General features: G+C 44.9%; 1 protein-coding gene across 1 annotated transcript in view; it reads right to left on the bottom strand.

The window, feature by feature from the left end:
* Nucleotides 1–6,895: 6,895 nt before the first annotated feature.
* The window catches only part of LOC311122207 (calcium-dependent protein kinase 2-like), a gene marked incomplete at its 3' end in the record, with an annotated part of 24,952 nt that continues 8,585 nt past the window's right edge, over nucleotides 6,896–23,262 (bottom strand). Inside the window, exons 3-4 of the mRNA XM_084196594.1 lie at nucleotides 7,226–7,374; nucleotides 6,896–6,961 (exon numbers count right to left, since the gene is read on the bottom strand). Coding sequence (XP_084052720.1) covers nucleotides 6,896–6,961; nucleotides 7,226–7,374 — 215 coding nt within the window. The remainder of the gene's footprint in view (nucleotides 6,962–7,225; nucleotides 7,375–23,262) is intronic.

Here is a 23,262-nt window from a genome sequence, read left to right as displayed (position 1 = left end):
CCTCAAGTAAGATCCACAGACGTTTGTGTGTTTGTATGTGTGTGTGTCACACCACTGCAGGTACAGAGGGGTCAGCTGTTCCAGTCTAGCAGACGCTTCACATGACCCATTGAACTCAGCCCTGTCTGGAACACAAAGACCCAGCTACCTGGGAGGTCCGCATACACACACACACACACACACTGGGTTGTCATGTGTGGGAGGTCTAAGGGAAGATCAGATGCCTTAGAGGGGAGGAATGAAAATGTGACGGGGGGGAATGTGAGTCACTGGAGTCAGGGAGAGTATGGTCGAGGGAGTGTGTGGCTGTCATATGTGTGCATGTATGGGAGAGCGGATGGGAAGAGTGTGTTTGTGTGTGTTTGTGTGTCTGTGTTTTTGTATGTATGGTGGGAGGTATGTGAAATACTACCCTACTTCCCTTTCCCCTGGTCTTCACTTTCCCCTGTTCTTCCCCTGGTCTCCCCTTTCCCCTGGTCTCCCCTTCCCCTGGTCTTCCCCTGGTCTCCCCTTCCCCTGGTCTTCCCTTTCCCCTGGTCTTCCCCTGGTCTCCCCTTCCCCTGGTCTTCCCCTGTTCTTCCCCTGGTCTTCCCTTTCCCCTGGTCTTCCCCTGTTCTTCCCCTGGTCTTCCCTTCCCCTGGTCTTCCCTTTCCCCTGGTCTTTCCCTGGTCTTCCCTTTCCCCTGGTCTTCCCCTGGTCTTCGCATTTCCCCTGGTCTTCCCCTGTTCTTCCCCTGGTCTTCCCCTGGTCTCCCTTTCCCCTGGTCTTCCCTTTCCCCTGGTCTTCCCTTTCCCCTGGTCTTCCCTTTCCCCTGGTCTTCCCCTGTTCTTCCCCTGGTCTCCCTTTCCCCTGGTCTTCCCTTTCCCCTGGTCTTCCCCTGTTCTTCCCCTGGTCTTCCCTTCCCCTGGTCTTCCCCTTATCTCTCTCACTCCCTGAGAAAAAGAGTTTAGCTCCTGAGTCTGTAGAAAAGGGACAGGGGTAAAAGCGTGAACAAACAGGATATCTTTATTACCTGTTACTTTAGAGCAGCTGGTGGGTAACGACCCAAATTTGGGAGGTTCTGAATGGGTCACGTGTCTGAACTTAAACAACTAAAACCAGGTAGAAAGTGTGTAGAAATGATAATGAACCTATATCCTTTATTACTTGAACTTCTGTAAAAAAAGATTCAATCACAGTATTTTCAATATAGCGTTATTAGCATCGCTATTTACCGGGTTTGGCTGATTTTGTGGTCTCAAACCAGTGAGCTTATCATTCTTCATCAAGAATATGGGCAAAATTGAATTATTTACAAAGAAAAATGTGTGACTGTTGTTCCCTTGTCATATAATTGGTACATTTACTATCAACATAGCATTAAAAATACACTGAACCAAAATATAACAGCAACATGTAAAGTGTTGGTCCCATGTTTCATGAGCTGAAATAAAAGATCCCAGAAAAAAGCTTATTTCTCTCAAATTGTGTGCACAAATTTGTTTACATCCCTGTAAGTGAGCATTTCTCCTTTGCCAAGACAATCCATCTACCTGACAGGTGTGGCATTTCAAGAAGCTGATTAAACAGCATGATCATTACACAGATGCAAGGCCGCTTTAAAATGTGCAGTTTTGTCACACAGCACAATGCCACAGATGTCTCAAGTTTTGAGGGAGTGTGCAATTGGAATGCTGACTGCAGGAATGTCCACCAGAGCTGTTGCCAGAGAGTTGAATGTTAATTTCACTACCATAAGCCACATCCATCGTCGTTTTAGAGAATTTGGCAGTACGTCCAACCGGCCTCACAACCACAGACCATGTGTAACCACGCCAGCTCAGGACCTCCACATCCAGCTTGCACAACCGAAGGATTTCTGTCAAAAACTGTCAGAAACCGTCTCAGGGAAGCTCATCTAAATGCCCGTCATCCTCATCAGGGTCTTAACCTGACTGCAGTTCGGCGTCGTAACCGAATTCAGTGGGCAAATGCTCACCTTCGATGGCTACTGGCACACTGGAGAAGTGTGCTCTTCACGGATGAATCCTGGTTTCAACTGTACCGGGCAGATGGCAGATCACGTGTCTGGCGTTGTGTGGGCGAGCGGTTTGCTAATGTCAACGTTGTGAACAGAGAGCCCCATGGTGGCGTTGGGGTTATGGTATGGGCAGGCAAAAGCTACAGACAATGAACACAATTGCATTTCATCAATGGCAATTTGAATGCACAGAGATACTGTGACGAGATCCTGAGGCCCATTGTGGTGCCATTCATCCGCCACCATCACCTCATGTTTCAGCATGATAATGCACGGCCCCATGTTGCAAGGATCTGTACACAATTCCTGGAAGCTGAAAATGTCACAGTTCTTCCATGGCCTGCATACTCACCAGACATTTCACCCATTGAGCATGTTTGGGATGCTCTGGATCGACGTGTACGACAGCGTGTTCCAGTTCCCGCCAATATCCAGCAACTTTGCACAGCCATTGAAGAGGAATGGGACAACATTCCACAGGCCACAATCAACAGCCTGATCAACTCTATGCGAAGGAGATGCATTGCGCTGCATGAGGCGAATGGTGGTCACACCAGATACTGACTGGTTTTCTTCTCCATGCCCCTTCTTCTTTTTTTAAAAGTTGTCTATGACCAACAGATGAATATCTGTATTCCCAGTCATTTGAAATCCATAGATTAGGGCCTAATGAATTTATTTCAACTGACTGATTTCCTTATATGGAAATCTTTGTTCAGCGTAGTTTTCCAGATTGCGTTTTGGCACACAAAAAATCACGCTGTGAATATTGCATCTCGCCTGAGACAATCTGGATCAATTTGGGTCCCTAGGCAAAACCAGTGGAGAACCAATGCTTCCTGTGTCTGTCTCTGGGTGGTCAGGGTCCAGCTAGGATAGTGCACTACTTTTGACCAGGGCCTATAGGGCACTATATAGGGAATAGGGTGCCATTTGGGACACTATTAATATTCAGCAACATGTTTGAACAGAATATGAACTTTCTGCACTTCCCCTTGTCTCACTCAGTAACTTTCCATACACAAAGTTCCTATTCACCCTTCATTGACCCCAAAATATACATTTCTTATACATGTAAAGTAATCACTAAGTGCTAGTATGGTAACATGAATAAGTATATTTCAAGCTAGAATCCAACACTGCTAAGGAGGTCAGATACAGCTAAATGGCTCAAGTACATTAGCACTGTAGAAGCAGTGCCTGTATCGATTACCAAGCTATGTGGTAACCATATAGATTATATATTGTAGGCTAGAGTGTTGTGTCCAGGAAAGTGTGTTCATTGATTGTGTACGGAGCCTGCTGCAGAACTCACTGAGGTCAATCACACGGCAGCAGAGCAGTCGATACTTTCATTAAGCACAATGCCAACCACATGGTGATTGATGTGGGTCGTCCGGCACCTCTAGTTTTCTACTGCTATAGTACTTGAGTACCTGTTATAGGATATCAGCTCTGATACTGTGCATACTGCTTATAGTAGGCCTGGCACAGGTGGCTGGTGGCACCTTAATTGTGGAGGACAGGCTCATAGTAATGTCTGGAACGGAATTAATGGAATGGTTTCCATGTGTTTGATGCCATTCCATTCACTCCATTCCAGCCATTATTATGAGCCGTCCTCCCCTCAGCAGCCTCCTGTGAGGCAAAATTGACTGCTTGAAGTTATCAAAATGGTATATCTCATATAAATAAATGATAATATATGCCATTCATCAAATGCTTTTAACAAAAGGGACATACATTAATCTGTGCATACATTTTGTGTGGGTGGCCCCAGCTGGAATCAAACCCACGACCCCGATGTTACTAGGATGCACTGTATATGAAGCCCGGTAGGGTACACTTTAAGTGAGTGCCGTCACCATTTTCATTCCATGTTGTCAAGCCGTGCTGAGGACAGAAGGATCCACAGTGTTCCACTTCCTCTCCAGATCCTTTCATCAGGCCTCAGTCTTGACCTATATAAGTGCTGTGTAATTAATAGTCACCCAAAATAACCCCCTCTACTCTCTCTCCTCTGGTCAATACAGACTCATATTACAAAGGGACCTGCGGCCGAATCCTTTCTAGTAAAAATGGATTAGTATATCATCCTTTGAGCCGCTCTGTTACGGCTATGTCCTGTTGCTGTCACAGGGTGGTGGGGTGTTGACCTTATTATAGGGGGTTACGGCTATGTCCTGTTGCTGTCACAGGGTGGTGGGGTGTTGACATTAATATAGGGGGGGGGGGGTGTTGATACTATTATGGGGGGTGTGGTGGGGTAGAGGGTGGGGTGTTGATACTATTATGGGGGGTGGGGTGGGGTACGGGGTGGGGTGTTGATACTATTATGGGGGGTGTGGTGGGGTACGGGGTGGGGTGTTGATACTATTATGGGGGGTGTGGTGGGGTACGGGGTGGGGTGTTGATACTATTATGGGGGGTGTGGGGGGGTAGAGGGTGGGGTGTTGATACTATTATGGGGGGTGTGTGGGGGGGTAGAGGGTGGGGTGTTGATACTATTATGGGGGGTGTGGTGGGGCAGAGGGTGGGGTGTTGATACTATTATGGGGGGGTGGGGTGGGGTAGGGGTGTTGACATCTTGCGTAATGTTATGAAGGGGCCTATGTGTTTCTATGTCTAGTTTTGGTGAGGAGAGGTTAGCATTGTAAAGAAAAAAAGAGATTAGATGGAGGGCCTCATACACACTCCATGTATGTTGTTGACCGATATACTGTGAAAGAACCGGACGGTTAATAGTTGAATACACAACTAGGCTGAAGCTGTCCATGTTTCCCATTCAGTACAGTAATGCAATAAACACACACATTAAACCCTTTAAACCCTTGATTACCACTGAGACCACCAGACCACTGCACTGAATGACGCCAATTCATCAGATTAAATAATCAATGTGTTCCCCTGAAGCAAAGAACAGACCTCTCTCTCAATCTCTTCTAATGCCGCTGCAATTAGGATGTTAAGGGTTCCCCTGAAGCAAAGAACAGACCTCTCTCTCAATCTCTTCTAATGCCGCTGCAATTAGGATGTTAAGTGTTTTCTATTCATCTGCACCGTTCATTCTCTCAGTCCCCAGTGGAGCTTTTTATTCTTAAACGCCCAATGCAGCCGTTTTTATATCAATATCAAATCATTTCTGTGTAACAATTAGTACCTTACTGTAATAGATTCCCATTAAAAGTAGATTGTTAGCAAAAAACTATTTCTCAAGCAAGAATTTTACTAGGACTATCTGAGTAGGGAGTGGAAAACGGAAAACTAGGGGAGAGGTTTGGAACTCTCTTTCTTATTGGTCTATTAACCAATTTACAGCATGGTGATGTCACCATGGAAATCCTGCTGTCACAATGGAAAGCCTACTGATTAGAAGGTCCTGTGTAGATTGTAGTTTCAACCAACAACTATCAGGAAATAACACTGATCACATTTTTGCACACTTTTACAGCTTTAGTTTCATCAGCTGTTGTTCAATATGATATAAAACACAGGAAAAACAGCATTTTGAATGCACTGTGCCTTTAATGATGTGGACATGCAGGTTTTGATTCCTTCATCTCATTCTCAATCTAAACCCCAAGAAGCTCTCCTACACAAAGGACTTCTTAGATATTACATCCTCAGACTCTGACACTTGCTAAAGCACAACAGTGCTCAGATACTTGAATAGCTGCTGACCAAGTTCTAAAATACTTAAATAGCTGCTGACCAAGTTCTCAAATACTTAAATAGCTGCTGACCAAGTTCTCAAATACTTAAATAGCTGCTGACCAAGTTCTCAAATACTTAAATAGCTGCTGACCAAGTTCTCAAATACTTAAATAGCTGCTGACCAAGTTCTCAAATACTTAAATAGCTGCTGACCAAGTTCTCAAATACTTAAATAGCTGCTGACCAAGTTCTCAGATACGTGAATAGCTGCTGACCTAGTTCTCAGACACTTGAATAGCTGCTGACCAAGTTCTCAGATACTTGAAAAGCTGCGACCAAGTTCTCAGATACTTGAATAGTTGCTGACCAAGTTCTCAGATACTTGAAAAGCTGCTGACCAAGTTCACAAAACCAAAAAACGGGGACAAACAACACTTCTGAAGAAAGAGAAGAGAAAACAGTTGATCACTGCATTGAAGCATTTATCTGTGTGTGTGGTATCCACACACACACACACACACACACAAACACACATACACACACACACACACACACACACACACAGACACACAAAACGTTTTATTGAATGTCAAATGTATTTCCTGGCTCTAAGTATCACGTGATTTAAAAGAAGAACATGGGCCTTATGAGAGAACCACAAACTGTCTGTTTCACCATACATGCAGAACATGTACAGGATACAATGCAACAGAGACAGACCATTTCTCCTAATAGACAGAAAAACGGTCACCAGAAGTTCATCCTCTTTTATGACCGAGAATTTACATAATTGTGACACTGAAGTGATGAATGCATACTTAATTAAGTCAATGCATATAACCTCGAGATCGAAGAAGTTTCCCTTTGTACTAGCCTTTGCATTTTGAAGTGACTGCTTATACCCCAGAGCACTCTGCATAAAGCTGTTACCTCCACCACAACCACGGACTCAACTCTTCTCCTTTACCTTTACAGATTCAAACTTGTTTCTGGTCCTCTGTAGCTCAGCTGGTAGAGCACGGCGCTTGTAACGCCAAGGTAGTGGGTTCGATCCCCGGGACCACCCATACACAAAAATGTATGCACGAATGACTGTAAGTCGCTTTGGATAAAAGCGTCTGCTAAATGGCATATTATTATTATTATTATTATAAAACAGTCATGGAAGCCATACTGTCAGCCAGTGAGTGCCAGGCAGAGGAACAGAAATACTTACTGCTATCACTGAGAGCCACAGTGGAGAAACAGAGTTCTGCACTCCAAGAGCTGAGAGCCACTGTGGAGGAACTGAAGAGAGAGAACAGAGACAGACCGAAGGTAGCTTTCTCAGCTTCACTGTCTGAAACCAATGGACCATACAATACCGATATCACCCTGGTCTACAAGCATGTCTTCACCAACATTGGCAAAGCTTACAGTCCAGTGACTGGCATCTTTAAGGCATCGGTGAGTGGAATCTACTACTTCAGATACACAGCCTTTGGATTGAACTCCATACATAGAAGAGTGTCCCTGTACAAAGGAGGACAACTTATGGTGACTGTGACTGACCATAGCACACCACATGATGGAGAAGACAGTGGATCCAATGGTGTCACGCTGCAGCTGGAAGAAGGGGAAGAGGTCTACACACGTCTTAAAGCAGAACATCAGGTCTATGATGATGGGGCTCACCACACCACCTTCACTGGATTTCTGATCTGCAGTTAGGAAGCAGAGTAACAATTGTTAGCAAAAACTAGCATTTGATTACAAAGTCAAATTTCGGCTTTTTTATTCAGTAAAACTGTTAATGAATAGATGTTAACCATTTAAGATTTTACAACATTATCTAAACTAAAATAGAAAAACATTGAAACTAGGTTTTGATAACAGTGAAAATCCTTTAACTTTTTTCATTTGCTACTGAAATACATAGACTGTGGTGTTTTATGCGATGCTTAAGACAATGAGTTCTATGTATGTTTGATTTCCAATAAGATTAATAAGATACACATTGAAATGTCTAAGTTAGTCAAAAATATTGAGAGATGTACAGTATGCATGAATATCCAACCACCCCTTCCTTCCAAAAATGTTTTTAAATGTAAATTCGATCAGTTTCTGTGTTCTTGTTTTAAATGAATTTGTACATGTTTATTTACACATTGTGCCAATCTGGGATAGGAGGCTGTCTTTGACAATGTTCCATGAAATTCATCATTGTATATACTCTAATAATTTCCTAGCATGATTGATAAGGTGCTATGGAAAATATGACTGCCATAACAGTGTGTGTGTTTGGGACACAGTCAATCAGAAAGGAGTGAATGACTTGTTTGGCTTTCCATTTCATTTGGTGCCAGCACCCTGTATGTTATTTAAAGACAATCTGGACATGCTCTAGTATGAGTCTACATGATGTCAGGCATAAAATATCGATCCGTCATTCTGGACAACATAAATTATACAATATCGGTCCGTCATTCTGGATAACATAAATTGAAAACATCAACTCCCTCTTTCCAGAACTTTTTTGGGCATGCATACTGAAAATACATGCATATTTAGGTTCTCCAAAATATGTCCTCATGGCTCACAGACAGATGGTTTGCGTCACTGATACAGTATGAGTGTGAATGGAAAAGAGCCTGTTTGCATTAGGAGTACTGTATGTGGAATGACAGCAGCCTTGCACTGACCACTGTTTGACCCTGGTTATTGCCTATCTTTTACATTCTGTAATTTCCTCAACTCTCAGGTGGTTCAGTGGTTGACATCATGCTTGTATAGAGAGGGAGAAGTTATCCACACACATAGTCCATGGCTTTATATGTAACACACTGAGGTGCAAGGTCATTGGATGTCAGGGAGAGATGGAGGAGGGAAGTGGAGAAGGATGGAGAGTTGGAGGGAGGTGGAGAAGGATGGAGAGTTGGAGGGAGGTGAAGGATGGAGAGTTGGAGGGAGGTGGAGAAGGATGGAGAGTTGGAGGGAGGTGGAGAAGGATGGAGAGTTGGAGGGAGGTGGAGAAGGATGGAGAGTTGGAGGGAGGTGGAGAAGGATGGAGAGTTGGAGGGAGGTGGAGAAGGATGGAGAGTTGGAGGGAGGTGAAGGATGGAGAGTTGGAGGGAGGTGGAGGATGGAGAGTTGGAGGGAGGGGGAGAAGGATGGAGAGTTGGAGGGAGGTGGAGAAGGATGGAGAGTTGGAGGGAGGTGAAGGATGGAGAGTTGGAGGGAGGTGGAGGATGGAGAGTTGGAGGGAGGGGGAGAAGGATGGAGAGTTGGAGGGAGGGGGAGAAGGATGGAGAGTTGGAGGGAGGTGGAGAAGGATGGAGAGTTGGAGGGAGGGGGAGAAGGATGGAGAGTTGGAGGGAGGTGGAGAAGGATGGAGAGTTGGAGGGAGGTGGAGAAGGATGGAGAGTTGGAGGGAGGTGGAGAAGGATGGAGAGTTGGAGGGAGGTGAAGGATGGAGAGTTGGAGGGAGGTGGAGAAGGATGGAGAGTTGGAGGGAGGTGGAGAAGGATGGAAAGTTGGAGGGAGGTGGAGAAGGATGGAGAGTTGGAGGGAGGTGAAGGATGGAGAGTTGGAGGGAGGTGGAGGATGGAGAGTTGGAGGGAGGGGGAGAAGGATGGAGAGTTGGAGGGAGGTGGAGAAGGATGGAGAGTTGGAGGGAGGGGGAGAAGGATGGAGAGTTGGAGGGAGGTGGAGAAGGATGGAGAGTTGGAGGGAGGTGGAGAAGGATGGAGAGTTGGAGGGAGGTGGAGAAGGATGGAGAGTTGGAGGGAGGTGGAGAAGGATGGAGAGTTGGAGGGAGGTGAAGGATGGAGAGTTGGAGGGAGGTGAAGGATGGAGAGTTGGAGGGAGGTGGAGAAGGATGGAGAGTTGGAGGGAGGTGGAGAAGGATGGAAAGTTGGAGGGAGGTGGAGAAGGATGGAGAGTTGGAGGGAGGTGGAGAAGGATGGAAAGTTGGAGGGAGGTGAAGAAGGATGGAGAGTTGGAGGTAGAAAGAGAATTATAGAGGGTTGGAGATTGGGAGAGATATTGAGATGCATAATGAGGGGAAGAAAGGTGGAAAGAGTTTGAAGGGTCCAGCCTAGACCATGAGGGAGGGGGGAACCTAGGTTAAGACAACGGAAGTCCAATCAGGGACATGAGGGAGGGGAGACAGCGGGGTGGGAAACGACTGACGCCCTGGTTAACTAAAACTCTGCCTGACTACAATTAAGAAGAAGGAAGTACCATATAAAGGCTCATTGTTTAAGAAACTCTCAACCGTCAACTGTCAACTGTCAAACTGTTAACTGTCAGACTGTCAGACTATCCACTGTCAGACTGTCAGACTGTCAAACTGTCAGACGTCAACTGTCAAACCATCAGACTGTCAGACTGTCAGACTGTCAGACTGTCAACTGTCAGACTGTCAGACCGTCAAATAGTCAGACAGTCAGACAGTCAGACCGTCAGACAGTCAGACCGTCAGACTGTCAGACTGTCAGACTGTCAGACCGTCAGACCGTCAAACCGTCAACTGTCAGACTGAAGGGAGGGGTAAGAGTGCCTTGGCCACATTATGACCCATGGTCATATTTTGCACACGATTACACGAACACGCACGCACGCACATGAACTATATTGCAAACGACACTCACCATATTTGCACACCCACCCACCATTCTGCGCATGATACTTGTCAAAGCTGTATCAACCTATCAAGTAACAATCTGATATGTCAGCCCCAGTTTTAAAGTATAAAAAGCGTATGATAGCTTACTGATTTTTTAGAACATCTCCATAGGCTGAAAAAAACAGTAGGCTGAAAAATACTGTAGGCTGACAAATACTGTACTGATGCAGAGCTGCTGAATAAAGTCTTGCCATCCTAAAGAAGTTCAGTTTGAGTATTCTTTAAGTCCACCTGCCCTTTAATTTGGAAAGGTGCAGAGACGTGCAGTAGAGAGAGTAGGAGGGATGGGTAGAGATGGAGAGAGGGGGACAGAAGTTGAGAGAGAAGAGAGAAAGGTATTGTTACAAGGTCGTGAGAGCAGACCATTACCAAGGCCCCACATCGCTCTCCTCAATTAGATTTCATAACAATCAATCAGCAATATAAGATTTGCTCTGGGCACAACCAGATGTGTGCGCGTGTGTGTGTTACGTAATATCATTGTTCAACTGGAACATCTTTTTAAGAATACCTTTAAGGTGATATCATTTATTCAGAAGACACTTCAGCTAAACAATAGCAGATGTGGCAATATAATTGAGCACACATTGGCAACATAGCTCACGTAAACATGCACAGCCTCCATCCCAATGTAGTGCACTATGTAGGGAACAGGGTGCCATTTGGGACACAGCAACATTCAGATCGTTCGGAAGGTTATGTAAGATAAGATCACAATGTTCTTTTCAGAATACCAAACCTGCTTAGCAAATCAAAACTCATTCAGTCAACCCCAAGTGAGTTCACCAGGGCAGAAACGGAGGAAACATTTGCCCTAAGAAATGTGGGTTTTATGAAAACAGGATATCCACTACTTAAATAATAACAGAAACAACAACTGTTTCTATTCCAAACAGGTGAAGGGAATTATGTCATTTAATCTGGTGCCTTTATGGGTAAATGTTGACACTCACACTTATCTGTGTCAGGTCGATAGAACTACATCCTGTCTGCTAGCGTCTGCGTCTGATACAAGGTCATTGGTGGTTTTATTCGTTTCACTCCAATGGGCCTAAAAATGTCATTTTCTACTGTCCTGTAGGTAAAATGAAGGTAGTACTGTATTTAGAGGGTCAACAGTTATTAACCACCAACACCAATAGCAGACAGTGACTCCTGTGTTTATTAACAGTTACTGTTGCTTCTTTCATCGGAGCGTAGCCAACATTATAAGTGGTTAACTTCCTGTTGTCTTCAGGGCTGTGTTATTAATTAATTAATTCATTACTATTTCCGGCCCACATCCTCATTCCTGGTCCTGGGGTCTGGTCCCCTACAGTCATAACACTGAGTGGTCCTGGGGTCTGGTCTGGTCACCTGCAGTCATAACACTGAGTGGTCCTGGGGTCTGGTCTGGTCCTTTACAGTCATAACACTGAGTGGTCCTGGGGTCTGGTCTGGTCACCTGCAGTCATAACACTGAGTGGTCCTGGGGTCTGGTCTGGTCCTTTACAGTCATAACACTGAGTGGTCCTGGGGTCTGGTCTGGTCCCCTACAGTCATAACACTGAGTGGTCCTGGGGTCTGGTCTGGTCACCTGCAGTCATAACACTGAGTGGTCCTGGGGTCTGGTCTGGTCCCTTACAGTCATAACACTGAGTGGTCCTGGGGTCTGGTCTGGTCACCTACAGTCATAACACTGAGTGGTCCTGGGGTCTGGTCCCCTACAGTCATAACACTGAGTGGTCCTGGGGTCTGGTCTGGTCCCCTACAGTCATAACACTGAGTGGTCCTGGGGTCTGGTCTGGTCCCCTACAGTCATAACACTGAGTGGTCCTGGGGTCTGGTCTGGTCCCCTACAGTCATAACACTGAGTGGTCCTCTACAGTCATAACACTGAGTGGTCCTGGGGTCTGGTCACCTACAGTACTAACACTGAGTGCATTAGGCATCTAACGGCTCTATTTAATCAGATCCGTCATCTGCATAGCGGTTGTTTTGGCAGCGTCGGAAGTGGAACTACATTAGAGCTGTCAAATCCACAAGCGGCTCCTGGCATTATATCTAAAGCTGTCATTGGCTGCACAGAGTCACATTAAGAGAAATCCCATGCAGCCTTGTTAACCAGTTGGAACACTGGAGTGAGAGATGTAATCTACACCTCCATTAGGCTGATAGAAATCCTCATTATTTAATTGAATGATGTTGTGTCATTATTTCTATATAGTCTACACTTGAACTTCTAACGCGAGTGGGACAGGTGTGGCTTCATGACACCGATCTGACAGCTCCAAAACATCAGCTATGCAGGTGTCTGCTAAGCCGGTTAACGCTTGATCTGAATGAATATTGGCCTAAGTGTACGTGGAGGCAGAGGCTTTGGCAAGCAGAAACTCTGAAACACTACCATTATTCCCAGCTACCCCTTCAGCATGCCACTCTACACTATCAGCCCCGTCTCTGTGAGTGAAGAGGAGAGAGATGTCAACTCCTTAGAATGCTCAAATAGTCTCCATTGCCGTGGGAATAGAGTACTGTCAATGGAATAATTACTTATCTCTTTTCCTCACTTACAGGTTAAAGGTTAATCATTAGTCACTCATCAACCCACCTACCCTCCTGCCTGCATAGCATAGCATAGATAGATAGATTCTGATTAGTGAAGCCGAATCTCATCTCTCACAAGTCAATGCCCTGGAATGTGATACCTACCTCTTCTCATTCACCAGTTTTTTCTCTCTTCATATGTCAGGTTATATTACATTTATCTAAGATGCTGAAGGACAAACACACATACCAGTGGTTTGAGGCTATGACACCGTTGGACTGGGTCCAAGAAGTTAGTACATTCCTGAGTATCAGCCCCTAGATCTGGGTCTACTATTAGAAGAAGATGTTAAGTAGCGTTCTCCAAGACAGAATGCCTTAACTCCACTACTGCAGACATACTGTAGCCTACGATGTAATGTATGTTTGCCTTGACCCTACTGCACCAACTATCTGTGTTGTAAGTGATGTCACTACAGCTTCCTGGAATACAACACTGTGTACAATACTACCGTGCAGCTCCTTGCAAGAAAACACGTGAATACACCAAGAAACATATACTGTGTGGTATCGCAAGCTCCTTGAAAACATCATGGGCAGACCTGGCATAGCACAGGAAATGCATGAGTGATGTGGTAATGATTATGGTGCGGTCCAGAAGGGGACTGTTGTCATGTGTGAGCTTTACAATGAGAGTGTGATGAGAGCTCTGCAGAGACGTGAAAGCCTTATCCAGCTAGACAGATGACCAGGGTGTACACACACACCCCTCCATGCCTCTCCTAGCTGTCTATAGGTCCTTATTTTACTGATAAGAGGGGTTGGCCACGTGACAGAAGCATGCAGGCATGTCAGAGTGATGGGGAGGAATGTAGGACCAGCACTTGGTCAGTAAGCAGAGAGAAGGGTTGGTATGCAGTGGTGTAAAGTACTTAATATACTACATGAGTAGTTTCTTTGGGTGTCTGTAATTTACTATTTATATTTTTGACAACTTTTATTTTTACTTCACTACATTCCTAAAGAAAATAATGTACTTTTTACTCCATACATTTTCCCTGTCACCCAAAAGTACTGGTTACATTTTGAATGCTTAGCAGGACAAGGAAATGGTCCAATTCACACACTTATCAAGAGAACATCCCTGGTCATCCCTACTGCCTCTGATCTGGCGGACTCACTAAACACAAATGCTTAGTTTGTAAATGATGTCTGAGTCCCAGGTCATGGTAACATGGTGACAGGTATAACAGCTAAGTCCCAGTCATTGTAACAGGTATAACAGCTTAGTCCCAGGTCATGGTAACATGGTAACAGGTATAACAGCTAAGTCCCAGTCATGGTAACAGGTATAACAGCTAAGTTATACCTTGTTCCAAGATGGCGTAGTAGTGCAGTTGTGTTTTTATCGTATGTCTATAAATAGCCTGTAAATACCCTATTTTTCTGTATTTTTCGTACATATTTCCCTATCAGACTTTTCATCCTTCTACAAAATATACTTTCCTGCAACCCGCCTCACTCAATGTGGAACGGATTCTATTATTGACTTACCTTTATCTAGAATCTAGAATCTCCAGTTGAAACTAGCTAGCCAGCTAGCCAGCTAACTAGCTACTTGCTATTAGCCACAGCTAGCGGTTTTTCACCCAGAACATTGGATTTTTTCTGCGGGATTAATTTTAATCACTGGACATTAATCACCGGATATTCGGCCAGTCTGCACAGCGCGTTATCGACCCAGAACATATCAGTTTTTCCGCCGGAATCACTGAATCACTGGACCTTTAACTCCGGATTCATCGCTACCAGCTAGCTACAACAAAACGGACGCTGTGGTCTGGCTAATCATCCTGAGCTAGGCCCATCTCCCGGCTATCTACCTCTCTGTCAACCGGACGGGACCACCTAGTGTTGACACGGAGCCCCGCCGATTCTACACGACTGGTCTGCCGACGAAATCGTCTGATGTGGTTACGACGTTAACCACGAAGATTCCATCCATCTGCTAGCCCCGGCCCGCTAGCACACGCTAGCCGTGGCCTCTTACTCACTAGTGCTTCACCACCGGACCTTATGATAACTCAGCTATACAGCTGATGTCTGCTGGACTGTTCCTTTTTACGGTACTACATCCTGTTTATGTTTAGCCTCAGCCCAAACATGGTTAGTTTATTGTTGTTTCGGTTATTTCTAATTGTACTATATCACTGTAGACCCCCCAGCCTAGCTAAACCTGCCTTAGATAGCTCCTTTGCCCCTCCCCCTATACACGCGGAGACCGACTCAATTGATGTCTCCAGCGATGCTATCTCTTTCATTGTTACCCAACTCTTAGGTTTACCTCCACTTTACTCATATCCTTCCATATCCTTGTCTGTACATAATGCCCTGAATCTTTTCTATAACACCCGGAAATCTGCCCCCTTTATTCTATGTACCCAACGCACTAGAAGACCAGTTCTTAAAGCCTTTAGCCGTATCCTTATTCTAGTCCTCCTCTGTTCCTCTGGTGATGTAGAGGCTAACCCCTGCAGCCCTCAGTATCACTCCTACTCCCCAGGCGCTATCATTTGATGACTTCTGTAATCGCAAAAGTCTTGGTTTCTTGCACATAAATATCAGAAGTCTACTTCCTAAGTTTGAGTTATTCACTGCGTTAGCACACTCTGCCAACCCTGATGTTCTAGCAGTGTCTGAATCCTGGCTCAGGAAGGCCACCAAAAATTCTGAAATTTCCATCCCCAACTATAACATTTTCCGTCTAGATAGAACTGCCAAAGGGGGTGGAGTTGCAATCTACTGTAGAGATAGCCTGCAGAGCTCTATCATACTATCTAGGTCTGTGCCCAAACAGTTTGAGCTTCTACTTCTAAAAATCCACCTTTCCAGAAATAAGTCTCTCACTGTTGCCGCTTGCTACAGACCCCCCTCAGCCCCCAGCTGTGCCCTGGACACCATATGTGAATTGATTGCCCCCCATTTATCCTCAGAGTTTGTACTGCTTGGTGACCTAAATTGGGATATGCTTAATACCCCAGCCATCCTACAATCCAAGCTAGATGCCCTCAACCTCACGCAAATTATCAACGAACCTACCAGGTACAACCCTAAATCCGTAAACATGGGTACCCTCATAGATATCATCCTGACTAACATACCCTCTAAATACACCTCAGCTGTCTTCAACCAGGATCTCAGCGATCACTGCCTTATTGCCTGCGTCCGTAACGGGTCCGCGGTCAAACGACCACCCCTCATCACTGTCAAACGCTCCCTAAAACACTTTAGCGAGCAGGCCTTCCTAATTGACCTGGCCCAGGTATCCTGGATGGATATAGATCTCATTCCGTCAGTAGAGGATGCCTGGTTGTTCCTTAAAAGTAATTTCCTCTCAATCTTAAATAAACATGCCCCATTCAAAAAATACAGAACTAAGAACCGATATAGCCCCTGGTTCTCCTCAGACTTGACTGCCCTTGACCAGCACAAAAACATCCTGTGGCGTACAGCATTAGCATCAAATAGCCCCCGCGATATGCAACTTTTCAGGGAAGTTAGGAACCAATATACACAAGCAGTCAGGAAAGCAAAGGCTAACTTTTTCAAACAGAAATTTGCATCCTGTAGCACTAACTCTAAAAAGTTTTGGGACACTGTAAAGTCCATGGAGAATAAGAGCACTTCCTCCCAGCTGCCCACTGCACTGAGGCTAGGAAACACTATCACCACCGATAAATCTACAATAATCGAGAATTTCAACAAGCATTTTGCTACAGCTGGCCATGCTTTCCATCTGGCTACCACTAACCCGGCCACCAACTCTGCACCCTCTGCTGCAACTTGCACATGCCCCCCCCGCTTCTCCTTCACACAAATTCAGACAGCTGATGTTTTGAAAGCGCTGCAAAATCTGGACCCCTACAAATCAGCTGGGCTAGACAATCTGGACCCTTTCTTTCTAAAACTAGCCGCCGAAATTGTCGCAACCCCTATTACTAGTCTGTTCAACCTCTCTTTCATAACGTCTGAGATCCCCAGAGATTGGAAAGCTGCCGCGGTCATCCCCCTCTTCAAAGGGGGTGACACTCTAGAGCCAAACTGCTACAGACCTATATCCATCCTGCCCTGCCTTTCGAAAGTATTTGAAAGCCAAGTTAACAAACAGATCACCGACCATTTCGAATACCACCGTACCTTCTCCGCTATGCAATCCGGTTTCCGAGCTGGTCACGGGTGCACTTCAGCCACGCTCAAGGTCCTAAACGATATTATATCCGCGATTGATAATAGACAGTACTGTGCAGCCGTCTTCATCGACCTGGCCAAGGCTTTCGACTCTGTCAACCACCGCATTCTTATTGGCAGACTAAATAGCCTTGGTTTCTCAAATGACTGCCTCGCCTGGTTCACCAACTACTTCTCAGATAGAGTTCAGTGTGTCAAATCGGAGGGCCTGTTGTCTGGACCTATGGCAGTCTCTATGGGGGTGCCACAGGGTTCAATTCTTGGGCCGACACTTTTCTCCGTGTATATCAATGATGTCGCTCTTGCTGCTGGTGACTCTCAGATCCACCTCTACGCAGACGACACCATTTTGTATACATCTGGCCCTTCATTGGACACTGTGTTAACAAACCTCCAAACGAGCTTCAATGCCATACAACAATCCTTCAGTAGCCTCCAACTGCTCTTAAACACTAGTAAAACTAAATGCATGCTTTTCAATCGAACGCTGCTGGCACCCGCCCACCCGACTAGAATCACCACTCTCGACGGGTCTGACCTAGAGTATGTGGACAACTACAAATACCTAGGTGTCTGGTTAGACTGTAAACTCAACTTCCAGACTCACATAAAGAATCTCCAATCCAAAGTTAAATCTAGAATCGGCTTCCTATTTCGCAACAAAGCCTCCTTCACTCATGCTGCCAAACATGCCCTCGTAAAACTGACTATCCTACCGATCCTTGACTTCGGCGATGTCATTTACAAAATAGCTTCCAACACTCTACTCAGCAAATTGGATGTAGTCTATCACAGTGCCATCCGTTTTGTCTCCAAAGCCCCATACACTACCCACCACTGTGACCTGTACGCTCTTGTTGGCTGGTCCTCACTACATGTTCGTCGTCAAACCCACTGGCTCCAGGCCATCTATAAATCACTGCTAGGAAAATCCCCGCCTTATCTTAGCTCATTGGTCACCATAGCAGCACCCACCCGTAGTCTGCGCTCCAGCAGGTATATCTCACTGGTCATTCCCAAAGCCAACACCTCCTTTGGCCGCCATTCCTTCCAGTTCTCTGCTGCCAATGACTGGAACGAATTGCAAAAATCTCTGAAGCTGGAGACTCTTATCTCCCTCAATAACTTTAAGCATCAGTTGTCAGAGCACCTTACCGATCACTGCACCTGTACACAGCCCATCTGAAATTAGCCCACCCAACTACCTCATCCCTATATTGTTATTTATTTTGCTCTTTTGCACCCCAGTATCTCTATTTGCACATAATCTCTTGCACATCTAGCATTCCAGTGTTAATACTATTGTAATTATTCTGCACTATAGCCTATTTATTGCCTTACCTCCATAACTTGCTACATTTGCACACACTGTATATATATTTTCTGTTGTATTTTTGACTTTATGTTTTTTACCCCATATGTAACTCTGTGTTGTTTTTATTGCACTGCTTTGCTTTATCTTGGCCAGGTCGCAGTTGTAAATGAGAACCTGTTCTCAACTGGCTTACCTGGTTAAATAAAGGTGAAATAAATAAAAAATACAAAAAATACGTCCCAGGTCATGGTAACAGGTATAACAGCTAAGTCCCAGTCATGGTAACATGGTAACAGGTATAACAGCTAAGTCCCAGGTCATGGTAACAGGTATAACAGCTAAGTCCCAGTCATTGTAACAGGTATAACAGCTTAGTCCCAGGTCATGGTAACATGGTAACAGGTATAACAGCTAAGTCCCAGTTATGGTAACAGGTATAACAGCTAAGTCCCAGGTCATGGTAACAGGTATAACAGCTAAGTCCCAGTCATGGTAACAGGTATAACAGCTAAGTCCCAGGTCATGGTAACATGGTAACAGGTATAACAGCTAAGTCCCAGGTCATGGTGACATGGTAACAGGTATAACAGCTAAGTCCCAGTCATGGTAACAGGTATAACAGCTAAGTCCCAGTCATGGTAACAGGTATAACAGCTAAGTCCCAGGTCATGGTAACATGGTAACAGGTATAACAGCTAAGTCCCAGGTCATGGTGACATGGTAACAGGTATAACAGCTAAGTCCCAGGTCATGGTAACATGGTAACAGGTATAACAGCTAAGTCTCAGGTCATGGTAACATGGTAACAGGTATAACAGCTAAGTCCCAGGTCATGGTGACATGGTAACAGGTATAACAGCTAAGTCTCAGGTCATGGTAACATGGTAACAGGTATAACAGCTAAGTCCCAGGTCATGGTGACATGGTAACAGGTATAACAGCTAAGTCTCAGGTCATGGTAACATGGTAACAGGTATAACAGCTAAGTCCCAGGTCATGGTGACATGGTAACAGGTATAACAGCTAAGTCTCAGGTCATGGTAACATGGTAACAGGTATAACAGCTAAGTCCCAGACATGGTAACAGGTATAACAGCTAAGTCCCAGGTCATGGTAACATGGTAACAGGTGTAACAGCTAAGTCCCAGGTCATGGTAACATGGTAACAGGTATAACAGCTAAGTCCCAGGTCATGGTAACAGGTATAACAGCTAAGTCTCAGGTCATGGTAACATGGTAACAGGTATAACAGCTAAGTCTCAGGTCATGGTAACAGGTATAACAGCTAAGTCTCAGGTCATGGTAACATGGTAACAGGTATAACAGCTAAGTCCCAGGTCATGGTAACAGGTATAACAGCTAAGTCTCAGGTCATGGTAACATGGTAACAGGTATAACAGCTAAGTCTCAGGTCATGGTAACAGGTATAACAGCTAAGTCTCAGGTCATGGTAACATGGTAACAGGTATAACAGCTAAGTCCCAGGTCATGGTAACAGGTATAACAGCTAAGTCTCAGGTCATGGTAACATGTTAACAGGTATAACAGCTAAGTCCCAGGTCATGGTAACAGGTATAACAGCTAAGTCTCAGGTCATGGTAACACGGTAACAGGTATAACAGGGTAGATATGTGTGTGAGTAATGGCTGTAAGTCGCTCTGGATAAGAGCGTCTGCTAAATTACTAAAAATGTAAAATGTGAGGATGCTTTAGGTCAAAGGTCAAAGGGGAGGATAAGTATTTTTCTCCTAGACCATGTAATGAAACCATACCTAGAAGTGTAGATGGTGTAGGATGACCAGAATGACCTGTTCGGTTTCTCTCTGCATGTGATTCCACAGTCACGGGTCACCTCTCCCCCTCAGTGGAGGGGTCTCCAAGAGGTCTCTAAGGGGGCCACGTGGAAAGAACACCTCTGTTTGTAGGAAAGGAGGATTACCAACTGATACTGAGTAACTATCCTGAGAGCTCAGACAGACAAACAACACCCCACAGACACACATAGAATCAGACATGGACGCAGCCACACACGCGCACACACACACATGCACGCACGCACGCACACACACCTCTCTCTCTCTCTGCCCAACACTCACATGGCCCATAGTCCATACCTTCATACCTCAGCCCCTGTCTTGGTCGCTGATTGGCCAGTTAAGAGTGAGCAACCAAACAGCCTATTGACTCCTGTTGGAATGTTAGATGGCTATCAGAGTTCCTGAATATCTGAGGTCAGTTCTCTCGTAACCTGGGGCAACTCAGGAACTCTTGGAATTTCCATTCCTTAGTGACGAGGCCAGGTCAAGAACCCAATGTCCCCCTTAACCTGGATGTGTCCCAAATGGCACCCTGTTCTCTACATAGTGCACTACTTTTGACCAGAGCCCAATGGGCCCTGGTCAAAAGTAGTGCACCAAATTGGGAATAGGGTGCCATTTGGGACACCCCTGTTGTTAGTTGGTGACTGCTGAGATTCCATATACGGACAGGTTGAACCTATACGTAATATGAATAGGGTCAATCTCTAACTCATGTCAGCGACAAAGAATGTGTGTGGTTGTTGACTTTGGCAGGACCTTTGTGGATGTATGCACCAGGAATGTATGTATCAGCCAAGCTGTGTATGAAGTAGGGCAAAGACTGACAGGCAGACAGCGTCAGTGTCTCATTACTGATCTGGAGTCAGTTTTGGGTTCAACACCATATTTCACTAATTACTCCCATTCTGAGTGGCATCACCCTCCTCCCTTCAAAAACACTAGGCTCAAGATTAGAGTGTGTGTGTGTGTGTGTGTGTGTGTGAAAAAAAGACAATGAAAGAGGAGACGAATGCAAGGAAACCTCACTTAAATTTGTGACCCACAACAGAATGTTTCAGTCCAATCTGAAGCCGATAGGATGAGCGTTCCCTGTGGTGATTGAGAGAGAGGTTTTATTGTATCTATAAAACGGGGTTAGGAGAGAAAGATCTGTCCTATTTGGACTTTAACTGGGTGGACAAGAACAAACACACTGAGATCACTAAAATATCTCCCTCCCTCATCACAACACTCTAACCTCTCTCTTCACTTCTTTAATAGTATGGTCATCACTCACTGTACATTTATAAATATCTCCCTCCCTCATCACAACACTCTAACCTCTCCTCACTTCTTTAGACGTTCTTTAATAGTGTGGTCATCACTCACTATACATGACCGCTTAGCAGCAACCTCAACCTCCCACCACTTCCTTTGTCTCTGTCTCTGTCTCTGTCTCTGTCTCTCTCTCTCTCTCTCTCTCTCTCTCTCTCTCTCTCTCTCTTTCTCTCTCTCTGTCTCTCTCCCCCCCCCTCTCTCTCTCCTCTCCTCTCCTCTTCTCTCCCCCTCTCTCTCTCTCTCTCTCTCTCTCTCTCTCTCTCTCTCTCTCTCTCTCTCTCTCTCTCCCCACCCCCCTCTTTGTAGTGGTTCTTGATCGTGTGCCAGAGACATTGCTAATGGTGTAGTAGTCCAGACAACCAGAGACAACCCATTCAGCCAGTCAGAACCAAATACCTCAATTCCCGAACATCGCCAGCATAGAAGCAGCTAAAAATAGAAGGCTCACCACAGGAACGTGTTTGACGTTCATAGAGAAATGCTTAATGGTGTGGTCAGAGGTCTGGTCAAAACTGGTCAAAAGTAGTGTGCTATATTTGGGACTCTTGTCTTGTACTGTAGTTCACTAAGTCCTGATATCAGAACATGTCCATACTCTCTCTTTTCCTGTTACCTACTATAGCCTACATCTAAATTATATACTGTAGCCTCTACCTATATCCTCCTGTGTTAAATTATATACTGTAGCCTATAACTATATCCTCCTGTGTTAAATTATATACTGTAGCCTATACCTATATCCTCCTGTGTTAAATTATATACTGTAGCCTACATCTATATCCTCCTGTGTTAAATTATATACTGTAGCCTATACCTATATCCTCCTGTGTTAAATTATATACTGTAGCCTATACCTATATCCTCCTGTGTTAAATTATATACTGTAGCCTACACCTATATCCTCCTGTGTTAAATTATATACTGTAGCCTACATCTATATCCTCCTGTGTTAAATTATATACTGTAGCCTACACCTATATCCTCCTGCGTTAAATTATATACTGTAGCCTACACCTACAGTGGGGAGAACAAGTATTTGATACAATGCCGATTTTGCAGGTTTTCCTACTTACAAAGCATGTAGAGGTCTGTACTTTTTTTTGCATAGGTACACTTCAACTGTGAGAGACGGAATCTAAAACAAAAATCCAGAAAATCACATTGTATGATTTTTAAGTAATTAATTTGCATTTTATTGCATGACATAAGTATTTGATCACCTACCAACCGGTAAGAATTCCGGCTCTCACAGACCTGTTAGTTTTTCTTTAAGAAGCCCTCCTGTTCTCCACTCATTACCTGTATTAACTGCACCTGTTTGAACTCGTTACCTGTATAAAAGACACCTGTCCACACACTCAATCAAACAGACTCCAACCTCTCCACAATGGCCAAGACCAGAGAGCTGTGTAAGGACATCAGGGATAAAATTGTAGACCTGCACAAGGCTGGGATGGGCTACAGGACAATAGGCAAGCAGCTTGGTGAGAAGGCAACAACTGTTGGCGCAATTATTAGAAAATGGAAGAAGTTCAAGATGACGGTCAATCACCCTCGGTCTGGGGCTCCATGCAAGATCTCACCTCGTGGGGCATCAATGATCATGAGGAAGGTGAGGGATCAGCCCAGAACTACACGGCAGGACCTGGTCAATGACCTGAAGAGAGCTGGGACCACAGTCTCAAAGAAAACCATT

The sequence above is a fragment of the Coregonus lavaretus genome (genome assembly GCF_964263955.1).
Source record: "Coregonus lavaretus genome assembly, contig: HAP1_SCAFFOLD_422, whole genome shotgun sequence".
In the NCBI taxonomy this organism is placed as follows: Eukaryota; Metazoa; Chordata; class Actinopteri; order Salmoniformes; family Salmonidae; genus Coregonus; species Coregonus lavaretus.
Note: the sequence above shows the minus strand (reverse complement) of the source record. Positions and strands in the feature narration are given on the sequence as shown.